Genomic DNA, 13,400 nt, shown 5'->3' on the forward strand with positions numbered 1-13,400 from the left:
GCCCAACGCCTCCTTCTCCGCCCCCGCCCCCTTTTCGTCTAATTCGACGTTCGTTTTTAAAGCTCCGCCCAACCGCAGGACGTCCCATTCTCGCGAGAGCCGTGAGGTGAGTTTCTGAGGGAAACCGGGCTCCGGAGATTTTAGAGCTGAGGTAATTTAATGCGCCTCGTCCATTTTTTTCCCCCTTTCCCGCCTCCCCGCGTGAAATGAGGACGAGCGCGGGACAAAAAAAGCGTCTCTTTTAGCGGTTTCTTTAGCCGAGTTGAGGCGGGGGGGGGGATGAGGGGCAGGCTTTCCTCTGTAATAGATGGAAGGGGAGGCTACAAGGAGATAAACCGGCTGTCATTTGGGGTGACACGTCGGTTCTTCAGTTCTTCTTTCCTCCCGCCCCGAAACCCGGGTCAGGAACCGGAGCTGGCGGACGCCTTCTCTCCCCGCCTCGGGGACTGAGGGGGTGGAAAGGAAGCCGCAAACTCTTGATAGGAGGGGATAAAATGAGCCTAAATTGCTAGGGGGAAAAAAACACGTTGGTTTTGAGACAGAAGCCGGTGGCCGTCCTGTATGTGTCGAATTAAAAGTATTCATGATTTACGTCAGGCTAGAAGTCGGCCTGTTTTTAACAAGGTGACCTTGGGTCGACCCAGCTGAGGCAAGAAAGGAGATAATTTTTTTTCTCCATGGTTACGTAAGTGCAGGTAGTCCTCGACCTACGACCACAATTGGGCACCAAAATGTATGTGGCCAAGTGAGAAATTGGCGAGATGAATTTTTTGGCCCTATTTTATGATTTTTCTTGCCGTCTTGGTTAAGACTCAGTGGTCTCCAAACCTTGGCAACTTTAAGACCTGTGGACTTCAATTCCCAGAGTTCCTCAGCCAGCTTTGCTTTGCTGGCTGAGGAACTCTGGGAGTTGAAGTCCACAAGTCCAACTTTAAGACTTGTGGACTTCAACTCCCAGAGCTTTGCTGGCTGAGGAACTCTGGGAGTTGAAGTCCACAAGTCTTAAAGTTGCCAAGGTTTGGAGACCACTGGGTTAAGTGGATCACTGCTGTTGTTAAATTAGAAACATGGTTGTTAATTGAATCTGGCTTCCCCCTGACTTTGTTTGTCAGGAGGTTCCCCCCCCCCAAAAAAAATTGCATTTCATTTCATTTTAATTTATTTGTATGCCGCCCCTTTCCCTGAAGGGACCCAGGGCGGCTCACAACTCAAAGGGAGGGGGAAAACAAACAAAAGTTACAAAAAACATAAAAACCATGCATAATTAAAAAAGCACAACAGTCATACCATTCGAAGTGGGGCAGCGAGTCTTTAGCCCCAGGCCTGTCGGAACAGCCAGGTTTTAAGGGCTGTGCGGAAGGCCTGGAGGGTGGTGAGGGTACGAATCTCCACGGGGAGCTCGTTCCAAAGGGTCGGAGCAGCCACAGAGAAGGCCCTCCTCCGGGTAGTTGCCAGTCGACACTGGCCGGCGGATGGAATTCGGAGGGAATCACATGAGTCTGGGACACAGCAACCGTCATTAATGTGAGTCAGTTGTCAAGCATCTGAATGTAAATCGTGTGATCATGGTACTAATTATGACCTTTAAAGTGCTCCATGGCTTAGGCCCAGGATACCTGCGAGACCACCTATTGCCACCAGTAGCCTCCCACTGTCCAGTGCGATCCCACAAAGTGGGTCACTTCAGGGTGCTGTCGGCCAGACAGTGTCGGCTAGCGACCCCCAGGGGAAGAGCACCTTCTCTGTGGGAGCGCCTTCCCTGTGGAATGAGCTGCACCGGGAGCTTCGTATAATTCCTGACCTCCGGTCCTTCCGACGTGCCCTAAAAAGTTGGCTTTTCCAGCAAGCCAGCCTGGCCTGAACAAAACAAATCAAATTATTGATCATTGTTAATCAAATTTCTTTTAAAAATGTTATTGTTAATCTTAATTGGGTTTGTTTTTTTTGGATAATCTATTTTTTTTAACTTTTGTAATTGTGTGTGTTTTTTTTTTAATGTTGTACGCTGCCCTGAGTCCTTGGGAGAAGGGCAGCATATAAATCAAACAAACACAAACAAACAAACAAACAAACAAACAAATGCTGAAATGGTCATAAGGGGAAAATGGTCATACGTCACTTTTTCTAGTACCATTCACGAAGCGAACTATTGTAAGTCGTCTACCTGTATAAACTCATATCCAAGCCTTTGAAAGCGCTGCTTATGGTGGCTATGTTGTGAGATGAAAGGGTGAGGGTTTTAGAAGTTTTTTATATGGGTTAAAATGTTGATAAAGAGATTAGAATAGAATAGAATTTTATTATTTGTATGCCGCCCTTCTCCGGGAGGACTCAGGGCGCCAAACAATTCAAGGGGGGAAAGGGGGAACATAAAAAACAAAATACAAATAGTAAAAGTAAACAACAGTCGCACAACCATACATGTCGAGAGGGGAGGGAACTCATCACCCCCAGGCCTGCCGGCAAAGCCAGGTTTTGATGGCTTTTCGGAAGGCCTGGAGAGAGGTGAGGGTCCGAATCCCTACGGGGAGTTCATTCCAGAGGGCCGGAGCTGCCACAGAGAAGGCCCTCCCCCGGTTAATAGCCAGGTGGCATTGGCTGGTAGATGGCACCCGGAGGAGGCCAACCCTGTGAGATCTAATGGGTCTGTGGGAGGTAATTGGCAGCAGGCGGTTTCTCAAGTATTAGTTAAAAATTCTACAGTCTTGATGTAACTATTTTTTTGATGCAGATGTAGACTCCTCTTCCCCCAAATCTGGTTTCTTCCCCATTTTAATTTTCATATTTGATTTCTCATAGGTACATCTATTACTGCCTTCATTTTGTGTTTCTTACACACTATCCTAGTGAATAGTTGTCATGACTGCCTAGGATTGTCCGGATTTGGACCTCATCTTTCACATGCTTCAAAATACCTAATTGGATAAGGATGATGATATTGAGACAAGGTTGACTCAGCCTTCCATCCTTCTGAGGTTGGTAAAATGAGGACCCAAATTGTTGGCAGCAATATGCTGACTGTAAACCACTTAGATATGGCTGTAAAGCAGTATATAAGTCTAAGTGCTATTGCTATATCCATTCCATCGTGTACAAGTCTTGGCAATTTTATGGGCCAGGTGTCTCCATGCCTTCCGATCTTGCACTGCTTGTTTCGAGTTGTTCCAAGCTCTGGCTTGATGGTGGCTTAATTGGAATGGAAGCATTATTCTGTGTTGGGGAAATTATTTAACAAGTGATCAAATTTGATTTGTTCAATCCTTGAAGCTTCATGTTATAATTCTATTAATATCTTAGTATTCCTGATACTTTTCTCGTGTTGCTTGTGTTTCTAATACTAGTTGAAATCATATGTGTAGTTACATCTAACAAGTTATATTATTTTAATTAATTTAAAGTGTTTTTATTTTCCATTTTTTTTGGGGGGGGGATCTATGGTAGCTAATGGGGCAGTCATGAAATGGGAATTGTCCTATTTTTCAAACTCTAGAGTTACTTGACTGAAGCAGTCAGAGGTATCACAAAGTGGCTTTATACAGAAAGTAGGGAAGGCTAGTAATGTTACCCTTCTCCCCATTTCTTCATAACTTGCACCCAGCCCTGTCCTATTCAGTTTTTCCAAGTTTTTCCCTTCTGCTTGTCCCTCCCCTCCACTGTTACCAATAATCATGGGTGGCATATCTATCTCACAGAGCCACCTATTCTGTCATCTCCTAATACCTTTCCTCCCTTGCATTCTGTCGATTATTGCTGCCAATGTCCTAACATAGGGGTGTCAAACTCACAGCAGCATCACATGACGTATTTGGACTTTCCCCCCCTTCGCTAAAGCGGGCGGGACCGGGGCCAGTATGTGATGCAACTGACATGTGGGCTGCGAGTTTGACACCCCAGTCCTAGCATGACATCCTACCAGGATGCCAGTACCCTGAACTGCACAGTATTTTCTTTTTCTCCCACCTTTTCCTCCCTTACTTGTTGTTTCCACTCCCGGTTTCATTTCCAAAGAAATCTATAATTTTGCCTTTTTTCACTATATCCTTCCCATTTCTTCCTGGAATAACTGTATTTTGATCCTTGTAACATTTTAATACTGTATATGGATTAAAACAAGCAAAATGTGCATGTTTTTGTTTGTACATAGACCACCAAGTCTAGCTACTTAATGGATGGAGTGGTTCAGGCATGGAACATTTTGTACATATTTTCTGGCTAAGTATAATACATCAAAACAATTATGAGATTCCAGAAAAATCGTTGAAACTATGACTAAATTGTATAGCCATTAACTCAGCTTATTAAAAAAGCTTTTAAACAGAGTACCAATTAATCAAAAAGGCAATTGCTAATGATCTGAAAGCTTTTCTAAAATGAAGATAAATGCCTTGATAAAAAAATTCATCTGTCCTGTATGTGAAAATTAATAACAATAATTATTCAGTAAAGTAACGAATAATTTCCCTTTCCCATGAGTACATTCTGAGAATAGTAACTGAAAAATATATATGTAAAGTGTCCTCAGTGAGGTCTGAGCTAACCATTGACTGGAAAAGAGATCTTGGATCATAGCTTGATAAATGCATTGGCATAGTTTGCTTAGGAAAAAGATTTAAAGGATTTTAAAAAGTACTACCATAATGGCATAAAATTCTGAATGTGACCCATTTTGTACACAATGTACTATTCTGGTTGCTGAACCTTAAAAAGATTATAAAGTTGAAAGAAGTACCAAAAAAGAGTAGTTAGAGGAGGGAACTTAGTTTAGCCCCAGTTGCAACCAGTCATTAACAAATAAACTTAGTGTTTTTAGAACTTGATAAAATGTGAAGTGATGTAGCTTAAATCAATTTATGTAAAAAAGTGAGTGAAATTATGCAAAGAGTTTTTATTCTGGACATATCTATTTTTTGTTTTGTTTACAATCTCCTTCCCCCAATTCTCTGCCCCTATGTAGCCCTCAATACATTTCTAAAAGTCTCCATGCAAATAATGATGGATACATAATAAAGTAATGCTTAGGAAATATTGTAGTCCTTGAGATTTTTAATTTAGGGAAATATGTTTAAGATGGTTGATATTAATGTGCATTGTGTGAAGGAATTGGACTGCATCTAAGATTATCCAGTGAAATTAAGTTTTGGGACCTACATGAAATGTAAAAGAAAACTATTCTTCATACTGTGTGTTGTTGAGTTACAGAATTAATTGTAATATGTAGAGATGACAATCTCTCTAAATGCCTTTGAAAGGGCATTTATTTTGATAGATTTGAAAGATAACTTGTATCTGTTTTAAGGATTGAAAGTTTGTTGAAATCCCTAACTTCTTAAATGTATGTGGTAAAACATTAAATGGATGATAACTGAGTACCAACTATAAAAAAGTGACAAAAATAAAATAAGTGCATGAAGTTGTTTGATGATACAGAGAGAATGATTGAAGATAAATTGTGAAAGAAACATGGAGGAAGAATGAATAGACTCAGCTGAAGAGGAAGATAAAAAAAAATTGAATGGATTCAATCCTGAAAAAGAAAGAAACTGGGAGTTTAAGGAACAAATAAAATATTGGGGAGAATTAATATATTTACTTATGATGGAAATTGTTGTTTAGAATATTCTAAAATATTCTAGTATTTTTAAGGGTGATCCGTTTTATAATTGATGCAATGTTTTTAATATTCCTTCTGTTAGGCATATTATTTGTAAGTATTTTGTTGTTGTCTGTAAATTATATTGATTTGAATTTCAGATGATCTATCCAGTAATTTAAAGTAAAGCAGAAAGTCAAGATTGTCATGGGTTTATCTGCATCCTCTCCGTTAACTACAATTCAGACTGTGTCAGAACAGCCTCAAAGTGAAATCTCACAATGTCCCATGCATCAGAAGAACGTGGAAGGTGACTGTTCACTCTTATTAAACTAACCAGGCATTTTTTTCAGGAATAGAGATCTTTTTTAAAGAACAGGAGCCGTATACACATTTTCATTATAAGTATTTAGCTACTGACTGATAAGCATGAAAAACTCCATTTAGTTGTAGAAATGGGCTATAATTGCTGCGTGGTACTTCTTTATCCCTCCTTAATTTAGAGGAAAGCTAAATTTGGCCATTGAAGTCAAATAGCTCAGAGGTAAAATTTCTGGCTTGTTTCTAATGGTTTGGAAGAACATTAAAGAGTAAAATGGGTACCATAGGCCTTGCTAATCTGAAATAGAGATGAGAAGTTGCATTACAGAATTAAGTTTTTACTCCTAGTCTGTATGTAGATTAACATCTGGAGTTTTAATACTTTTTTGCTGTTTCAGCCTCTCCAATGAAATCCGGTGACAGTTCCAGTGAGAAGCAGAATCCACCTGCCCCTGCACATCAAGAAAGAGCGTATGAATATGTACAATGCCCTGCTAAATCTCATACAGAAGAAAATATTGATCCTAGGAACATGGTAACTTCAGTCTTGTTCCTCCAGTGCACTATCAATTACAAAAGAGATGTTTTGTAAGATTAGGTGTTATTTTGCTATTACTCTGTTTCGGCTTTCAAAATAAGTTCTTAAAATCTTAATGCTTCCATTTGTCATATTGTAACTGAGACTAAATTAAACTATTTAATAACTATCAAAGATGAACACAAATTTTCCTGCTGAAAACATTGTACCTGGCTGTCCTTAGAAATGATCCAGATATATTCCTTTCTTTATATCTGCCTTTTTCAAAACACAACTGGCATAATTTTCAAGTAATTGATTGTGCCACTAAGTTTAGATATTTGTGATAGTCCCTGTATTCCTTTTTGAATAAGAATTTGGCTAGTTTCTAATGATTTGGCTAGGTGAACTCAGAGATTGATGAAATGTTATTAGTTTAACTTGAGAGGCATATAACATGAAATTCTAATGTTGCAAACAGCTTCCAAAAACCTTAAGTGCAGGATTACCGTCCCTTCAAAATTATCTTTAATATGAGAAAAAGGAGAAATTATTCCTCTCAAGGTGAATATGCAGTCTTTCAGTGCCTTTTTTAAACTAAGAGCATGTCACGGCTGTTTTAACAGTTTGGCATCGGAGATACTTTCATTATATTTAATAATGCATAATAAGTATATAGGAATGTAGCTTCAATATATTAAAGCTTTCAGCATTACATCATTTTTTCTATTCCTAATTAAATTTTAGTTATATTTAATTTCAGTTTTTATCTCTACTGTTCCCAATTGTTTATATTTCTTGCTAATCTGTAAGATACGTTATAGTTCCAAAAAAGCATCTCAGTTGAAAAGAAGGGGATACCCAGAATTGTTAAGAATTGGTCTTTGATTTGCAGAAACCTATCTACAAATATAGAAAGGAAGTAGTTGAAAAACTGCAGCTGCATAAATTAGGCAATCTCAGAATTAGGAAAAATCTGCATGGAGTACTAAAAGACAAACATGTTGGTCCATTCAGAGTATTTGGCTTCTAGTCAAAACAACATACCAGAATTAAACTTATTTTTCCTAAATTGAAAGGTAATGGAGCAAGTTGATAATTGAGAAAAAAATACTTATTATTATATATACTGTATTTGCTTCTCTAACTTTATGTTTTTAATATTTTATTTAGATGCCACCTCCTAATCAACAACCATCCCCTGGGCAACCTTTTCAATTATCTACAGTAAGAGAAGAGTCAACTATTCCTAGAGCTAATTCAGAACAAAAATGGGTTTATCCCTCAGAACAAATGTTTTGGAATGCAATGCTCAGAAAAGGGTAAGTGAATTATAAATTTAGTTTGATATTAGTTTTGCAGAATAATAATATGCATAGAAACAAAAAAATATCTCTCATATCTTCCTATTGTAACATTTTACTGAAATTCTTCAAAAATGATTTTTTTGGAAACACTTTTACCTAAAAATGATGAGAAAGGATTTTTTTTTTGTAAAATATGAGTAGAAATGACATAGTTACTGTCACTCAATTATTTACACATGATACTTTAACATTTTTGAAAGATTACAAAAGGAATATAATTTACTCAAAATAGTATATTTTCATGTTTAGAATAGCAGTATATTCAGTTAAAATAATTTTTGCATTCCTCCTTTGGTCCAGATTTCTTGGCTGCTTCCAAACCGCTGCAGTTTATTAGAGATTTCTGGAGGTTAAACCCACAATTCATTATCAATTAAAAATGATAGAAAAATAGTTTGGACGATATACAGGATTTTTGGAATATATAAGAATTCTTCAGGTTAATTGGACTTTCCAGAAGTCAGTCAGAAAAATTGGTTGTAATTTTTCTTAAGCTGGAGAAGCAGTAGTTTTGAAAGTACACTGATATGCCTGCTTTAATAATATCCATTGGTAGCACTTTATTGGTTGAATGTTCTTATTATGAAGCACCAGAGATTTGAGGTTAAGAGATTATGCTGTTAATGTATTGTTAAATTCCAAAAATATTGAATGTCTCCTTTTATGAATTTATGCTTGGACAGTTGCCAAAAAGATTAATTGAAAACAAACTTTAGTACCCGAAACTAAAGTTTTACCAACAAAATTCATCAAATCTTAGCTTTTGAACTGGCTCTTTATTGCTGACAGTTTGATTCCAGGTGATCAAGAGTTCTTATTTTAAAATTGCGTTGTAATTTTATATAGATAATAATTGCTATGTTATTATTAGTGTTGTAATAATGTAGCAGCATTGGATTTTTTTTTCTCCCTATCCATGCCCCAACCTATCTGGAATTTGGGGCAGATTTGCAAGGTAAATGTTAATTGGCTTTGTTGTTTACATTTATTAAGTTTTAAAAATCATCTAAAATCTTCTTTTAAATGTGTGTATATATACATGAGTGCATGTGTCCATGCCTTCGAACCAGTATCCACACCTTTGAACCAGCGTTAACTGGTGTCTGCCTGGATGGCTCCCTGCAGTTTTATTGGCAAGATTTCAGAAGTGATTTGCCACTGCCTTTTTCCTAGGGCTAAAAGAGATGGTCACCCAGCTGGCTTTGTGCTTAAACTAGGACTAGAACCGCCAAGTCTTCCAATTTCTAGACTGATACAATTACCACGATACCAAACTGGTTCAAAATCTTCCTTAGTACTTTCTTTATGTAACATTATTTATGAACTTTGTACTTGCTTCCTAAATTTCACAACCACTTATTGTATGTTTAGTAAAAGTGGAGTAGGGAGAAGTTAATCTTGATTCAATGTTTAAGGTCAGCACAGTTTTCCCCCCAATTAGAGTGAAAGAAGGAGGAGGAGACTGAGATATTTATTATATTGTATTTACATCCCCGCTTTCTTCAGGGAATGGAAGATTATGTAATACTGCCTCTACACAACAGCAGTTGTAGGAAATAACTTGGTTGAGAAGCAGTGAACTGGCCCAAAGTCACTCATCAAATTCAGTGGTCAAATGAAGACATGAACATGGATCTTTCCAGTCCATCCCAACATCTTAAATCTTACATTATACAGTTCACCGACAAATGCGCGCCTGACAAATGTGCGCCGATAAAACCGCCGTGACAAAACGGCGATGTTGAAAGCTCGCCCACTAAAGCGCGTCGACAAATGCACGCCGACAAAAGCGCGCCATCGAAAACAACGGTAACAACGTTAACAACCCTAACACTTACCCTAATCCTTACCCTAACCCTAGTCCTAACCTAAAAACCCTAATCGCGCTTTTGTTGGGGCGGTTTTGTTGGCGCGCTTTAGTGGGCATGCTTTCAACGTCGCCGTTTTGTCGCGGCGGTTTTGTTGGCACGCATTTGTCGGGTCACGCATTATACTAGCAAATACCACATAAATACCTTACCTCTTTGTCTTGCTAACTTTTTCAGTATTGCTTTTTATTAGATGGAGATGGAAAGATGATGACATGAACCCAGAAGATATGTCTAATATTATCAAAATTCATAACCGGAACAATGAACAGACTTGGAAAGAAATTTTAAAATGGGAATTACTTCATCTTAGGCAAGTATATATACAATCTTAAATGATAATGCTTTCCGATTTGCATGTCTGGATGTGTTATGAAAAAAATAAATAATATCAGGAGTTGTCAACTTACGACCACAATTGAGCCCAAAATGTATGTTGCTAAGTGAGAAATTTGTTAAGTGATGTTTGCTCCATTTTGCAACTTTTCTTGCCTCATTTGTTAAGAGAATCATTGCAGTTGTTAAATTAGTAATGTGGTTGTTAAGTGAATCTGGTTTCCCCATTGACTTTGATTGTCAGAGGATCACAAAAATGTCATCACATGACTCCAGGACACGGCAAATGTCATAAATGTGAGTCAGCTATCAAGCATCCTAATATAAATCATGTGACTATGGGGATGCTGCAACAGTCGTAAGTATGAAAAATGGTCATGTCACTTTTTTCAGTGTCGTCGTAGCTTTGAATGGTCACTAAGCAAACTGTTTTAAGTCAAGGACTACCCATATTCTAATAGTAGAAATGGGAAACTGATAGAAATCATTTTGGACATTCTAGTGATATCTATTTTTTTTTCAACCTATACAACGTCAATAGCTCTCCTTTAAGTCAGTATCTTTGAATCAGTGTTGACTCTTGGTGACTGCCTGGCCTAGTTCTTGCAATTTTGTTTGCAGGATTTCAGAAGCAGTTTGCCACTTAGGGGTGTTTCTTAGGCTGAGAAGGTTTGTCTGCCCAGAGTAACACAATTAGCTTTGTGTCTAAGGCAGAACTTGTAGTGTTCTGATTTCTAGCCTGATGCTTTAAGCACTACATCAAACTGATTCAGTTTAACTTCCTAGAATCCAATTTGTCTTTCAGTACAAGTATTCCTCAACTCACAACAGTTCATTTAGTGACTGTTTAAAATTACAACAGCACTGAAAAGGTGACTTATAACTGGTTTTCTCATTTATGACCATTGCAGCATCCTCATGTTATGTGATCAAAACTCAAATGCATGGCAACTTATGACTGACTCAGCCATAAGTCAAGGACTACCTGAATTCTTAACAGACTGTTTGAATATTGTTTATATTGTCATTAGATCAATAAGCATACTTTCCCTCAAAAGATATGTGGGGGCATGGCCTTCATCATTTCTTGCCAAACTACATATGCACAATATGTATTATTCAGTTCCTCACTGCTCTATCCTTACATTCTAACCAGAGCTGTAAAAGCCAGGAGAATGTTTTAAAAAATGTAATAAAATATTTTTGTTTGTTTCTATTTTTTGGATAAGTATTTCTGTTACTATAATAAACTAATATGAAAACTAGAAAATGAAAGTATTACATATATTGCTGGGTTTTTTTTTTTGGAAATCACAAACTTCCTATTAACAAAAATGATAGATATTTAATTTTCCATCATTTATATTAAAATATCCCTCCAAATAAAATAAAGTTAACATACATTGCTACAGAGAATTAATATAAATATTAATTCCCCATATTAATACAATATATATTATAGAATCCTTGAGTTAATATATATTATTAACTGTAGAGATTTGCTTTTAATTGATATTTCTTGTGAGCATTTTGTAAGACACAATATTTTATTTTCTGAATTGGGGACTTCTTTCGCTATGACTTTTAAGTCATAGTTATGTCTGTGTAGGACGTATTCAGTTTATTTTTCTGCTTTGCTTTTTATTACACAATTCTAAACTTGTTTTTTAGGGACTGTCCATGTGGACCAACACTTGTACGATTTGGAGGGAAAGCTAAGGAATATTCTCCAAGAGCTAGAATACGATCCTGGATGGGGTATGTTGATTTTTTTTTCTATTTAAAAGGATAAAAACCTTAAACTTAGATTTTTTTGTTTTCAATAAAAGACTCAGTATTGGTAATATAGTACCCCCTGCAATTACAATTGCAAATGTGAGCTACATATTATATATATAGAGAGAGAACATAATTATGATTTGCATTTCTTTCCAGTTATGAACTTCCTTTTGATAGACACGATTGGATTGTTGACCGCTGTGGAACACAAGTCCGATATGTTATTGATTATTATGATGGAGGAAATGTAGATAAGAACTATCAGTTTACCATTTTGGATGTTCGTCCTGCTTTTGATTCCCTGACTGCTGTGTGGGACAGGATGAAGGTGGCTTGGTGGCGCTGGACTTCATAATTGATTTTATATGATGTGAACAGGACTATATTATTTCAATCTAGTATTATTCTGACAATAAACGTTAATAAAGTTTATGTTACCAATGCTTTTATTTGATGGTGTGTATTTATGCTCAAAAGTGGGGATAATGGAAAAATAAATGATTTTAAATGCACCTTTATTTTAAAATTATAGCTTCAGAGTTTTCTGTTTGTATTGACCTTTTAGTCGTATTTTACCAGAATACTCAAAGGTTCCTCATGCATCAAGTTGATTTAATTGGATTAGTTATTAGCAGTATTGCTTTAATATCAGTGCTCTAAATCTACAGTTAAATATAAATTTGATTTTGCTTTGAAAAGATACTATCTGCTGTCAAAAAAAGGGAAAAATAGAATAGAAGAGTAGAGTAGAATAGAATTCTTTATTGGCCAAGTGTGATGCTTCAAAATGATCATAGTCATAAACAAACTATGTTTTACTCACAAATCAGTGTGTAATACCCACTATAAAGTAGTCTGAAATCATTTGACATGATAATAGACAAAATTGACAGGCATGATTAAGTACAGGTACTCCTTAACTTATGACCACAATTGAGCCTCAAATTAGACATTTGTTAAGTGAGTTTTGCCCCATTTTATGACTTTTCTTGCCACATTTCTTAAGTGAATCGCTGCAGTTATTAAATTAGTAACATGGTTGTAAAGTGAATCTGGTTTCCCCATTAACTTTGTCAGAAGGTTGCAAAAGGTGGGCCACATGACTCTGGGACACTGCCACTGTCATAAATGTGAGTCAGTAGCCAAGCATCTGAATTTTGATCTTGCATCCATGGGGATGCCACAACCGTCATAAGTTTTAAAAACGGTTATGTCACTTTTTTCAGTGCTGTTGTAACTTTGGTCACTAAGTGAACTGTTGTAAGTTAAGGACTTCCTGTATCTTATAGGTAGTCCTTGGGTTACGACCACTCATTCAATGACTATTCAAAGTCTTTTTTAAAAAAGTAAAGCTGTAGCCGACTCCAGGGGAGTGCTCATCTCAATTTCCTAGCTGAGGGAGCAAGCATTGTCCAAAGATGCTTCTGTGGTCATGTGGCTGGCGTGACTACGCGGAGGTGCACAGAACTCTGTTGAAAAGTTACAATGCTCTAAATCAGGGAGTCTTGAACCAACAGCCACTGCAGCATCCCCACAATGGTAGGATTGTGATCCAGGTGCTTGGTAACTGGCTCGTACTTAACAATGGTTGCAGTGTCCCATGGTCCTGGGACCGTCTTTTG

General features: G+C 37.2%; 1 protein-coding gene across 2 annotated transcripts; it reads left to right on the forward strand.

The window, feature by feature from the left end:
- Nucleotides 1–71: 71 nt before the first annotated feature.
- On the forward strand, nt 72–12,227 carry LOC116509211 (cytochrome c-type heme lyase). Of its 2 annotated transcripts, XM_032218255.1 has the most exons (8): nt 90–151; nt 2,800–2,975; nt 5,752–5,900; nt 6,310–6,446; nt 7,602–7,750; nt 9,857–9,976; nt 11,671–11,757; nt 11,935–12,227. In XM_032218255.1, the coding sequence occupies exons 3-8, from the start codon at nt 5,798–5,800 to the stop codon at nt 12,131–12,133; spliced, it is 795 nt and encodes a 264-aa protein (XP_032074146.1). In that variant the 5' UTR covers nt 90–151; nt 2,800–2,975; nt 5,752–5,797; the 3' UTR covers nt 12,134–12,227. The 2 variants fall into 2 exon arrangements, with proteins under 2 accessions (XP_032074145.1, XP_032074146.1); XM_032218254.1 differs by lacking the exon at nt 2,800–2,975 and having other exon boundaries at nt 72–151.
- Nucleotides 12,228–13,400: the final 1,173 nt, after the last annotated feature.

The sequence above is a fragment of the Thamnophis elegans genome, chromosome 5 (genome assembly GCF_009769535.1).
Source record: "Thamnophis elegans isolate rThaEle1 chromosome 5, rThaEle1.pri, whole genome shotgun sequence".
Taxonomy (NCBI): Eukaryota; Metazoa; Chordata; class Lepidosauria; order Squamata; family Colubridae; genus Thamnophis; species Thamnophis elegans.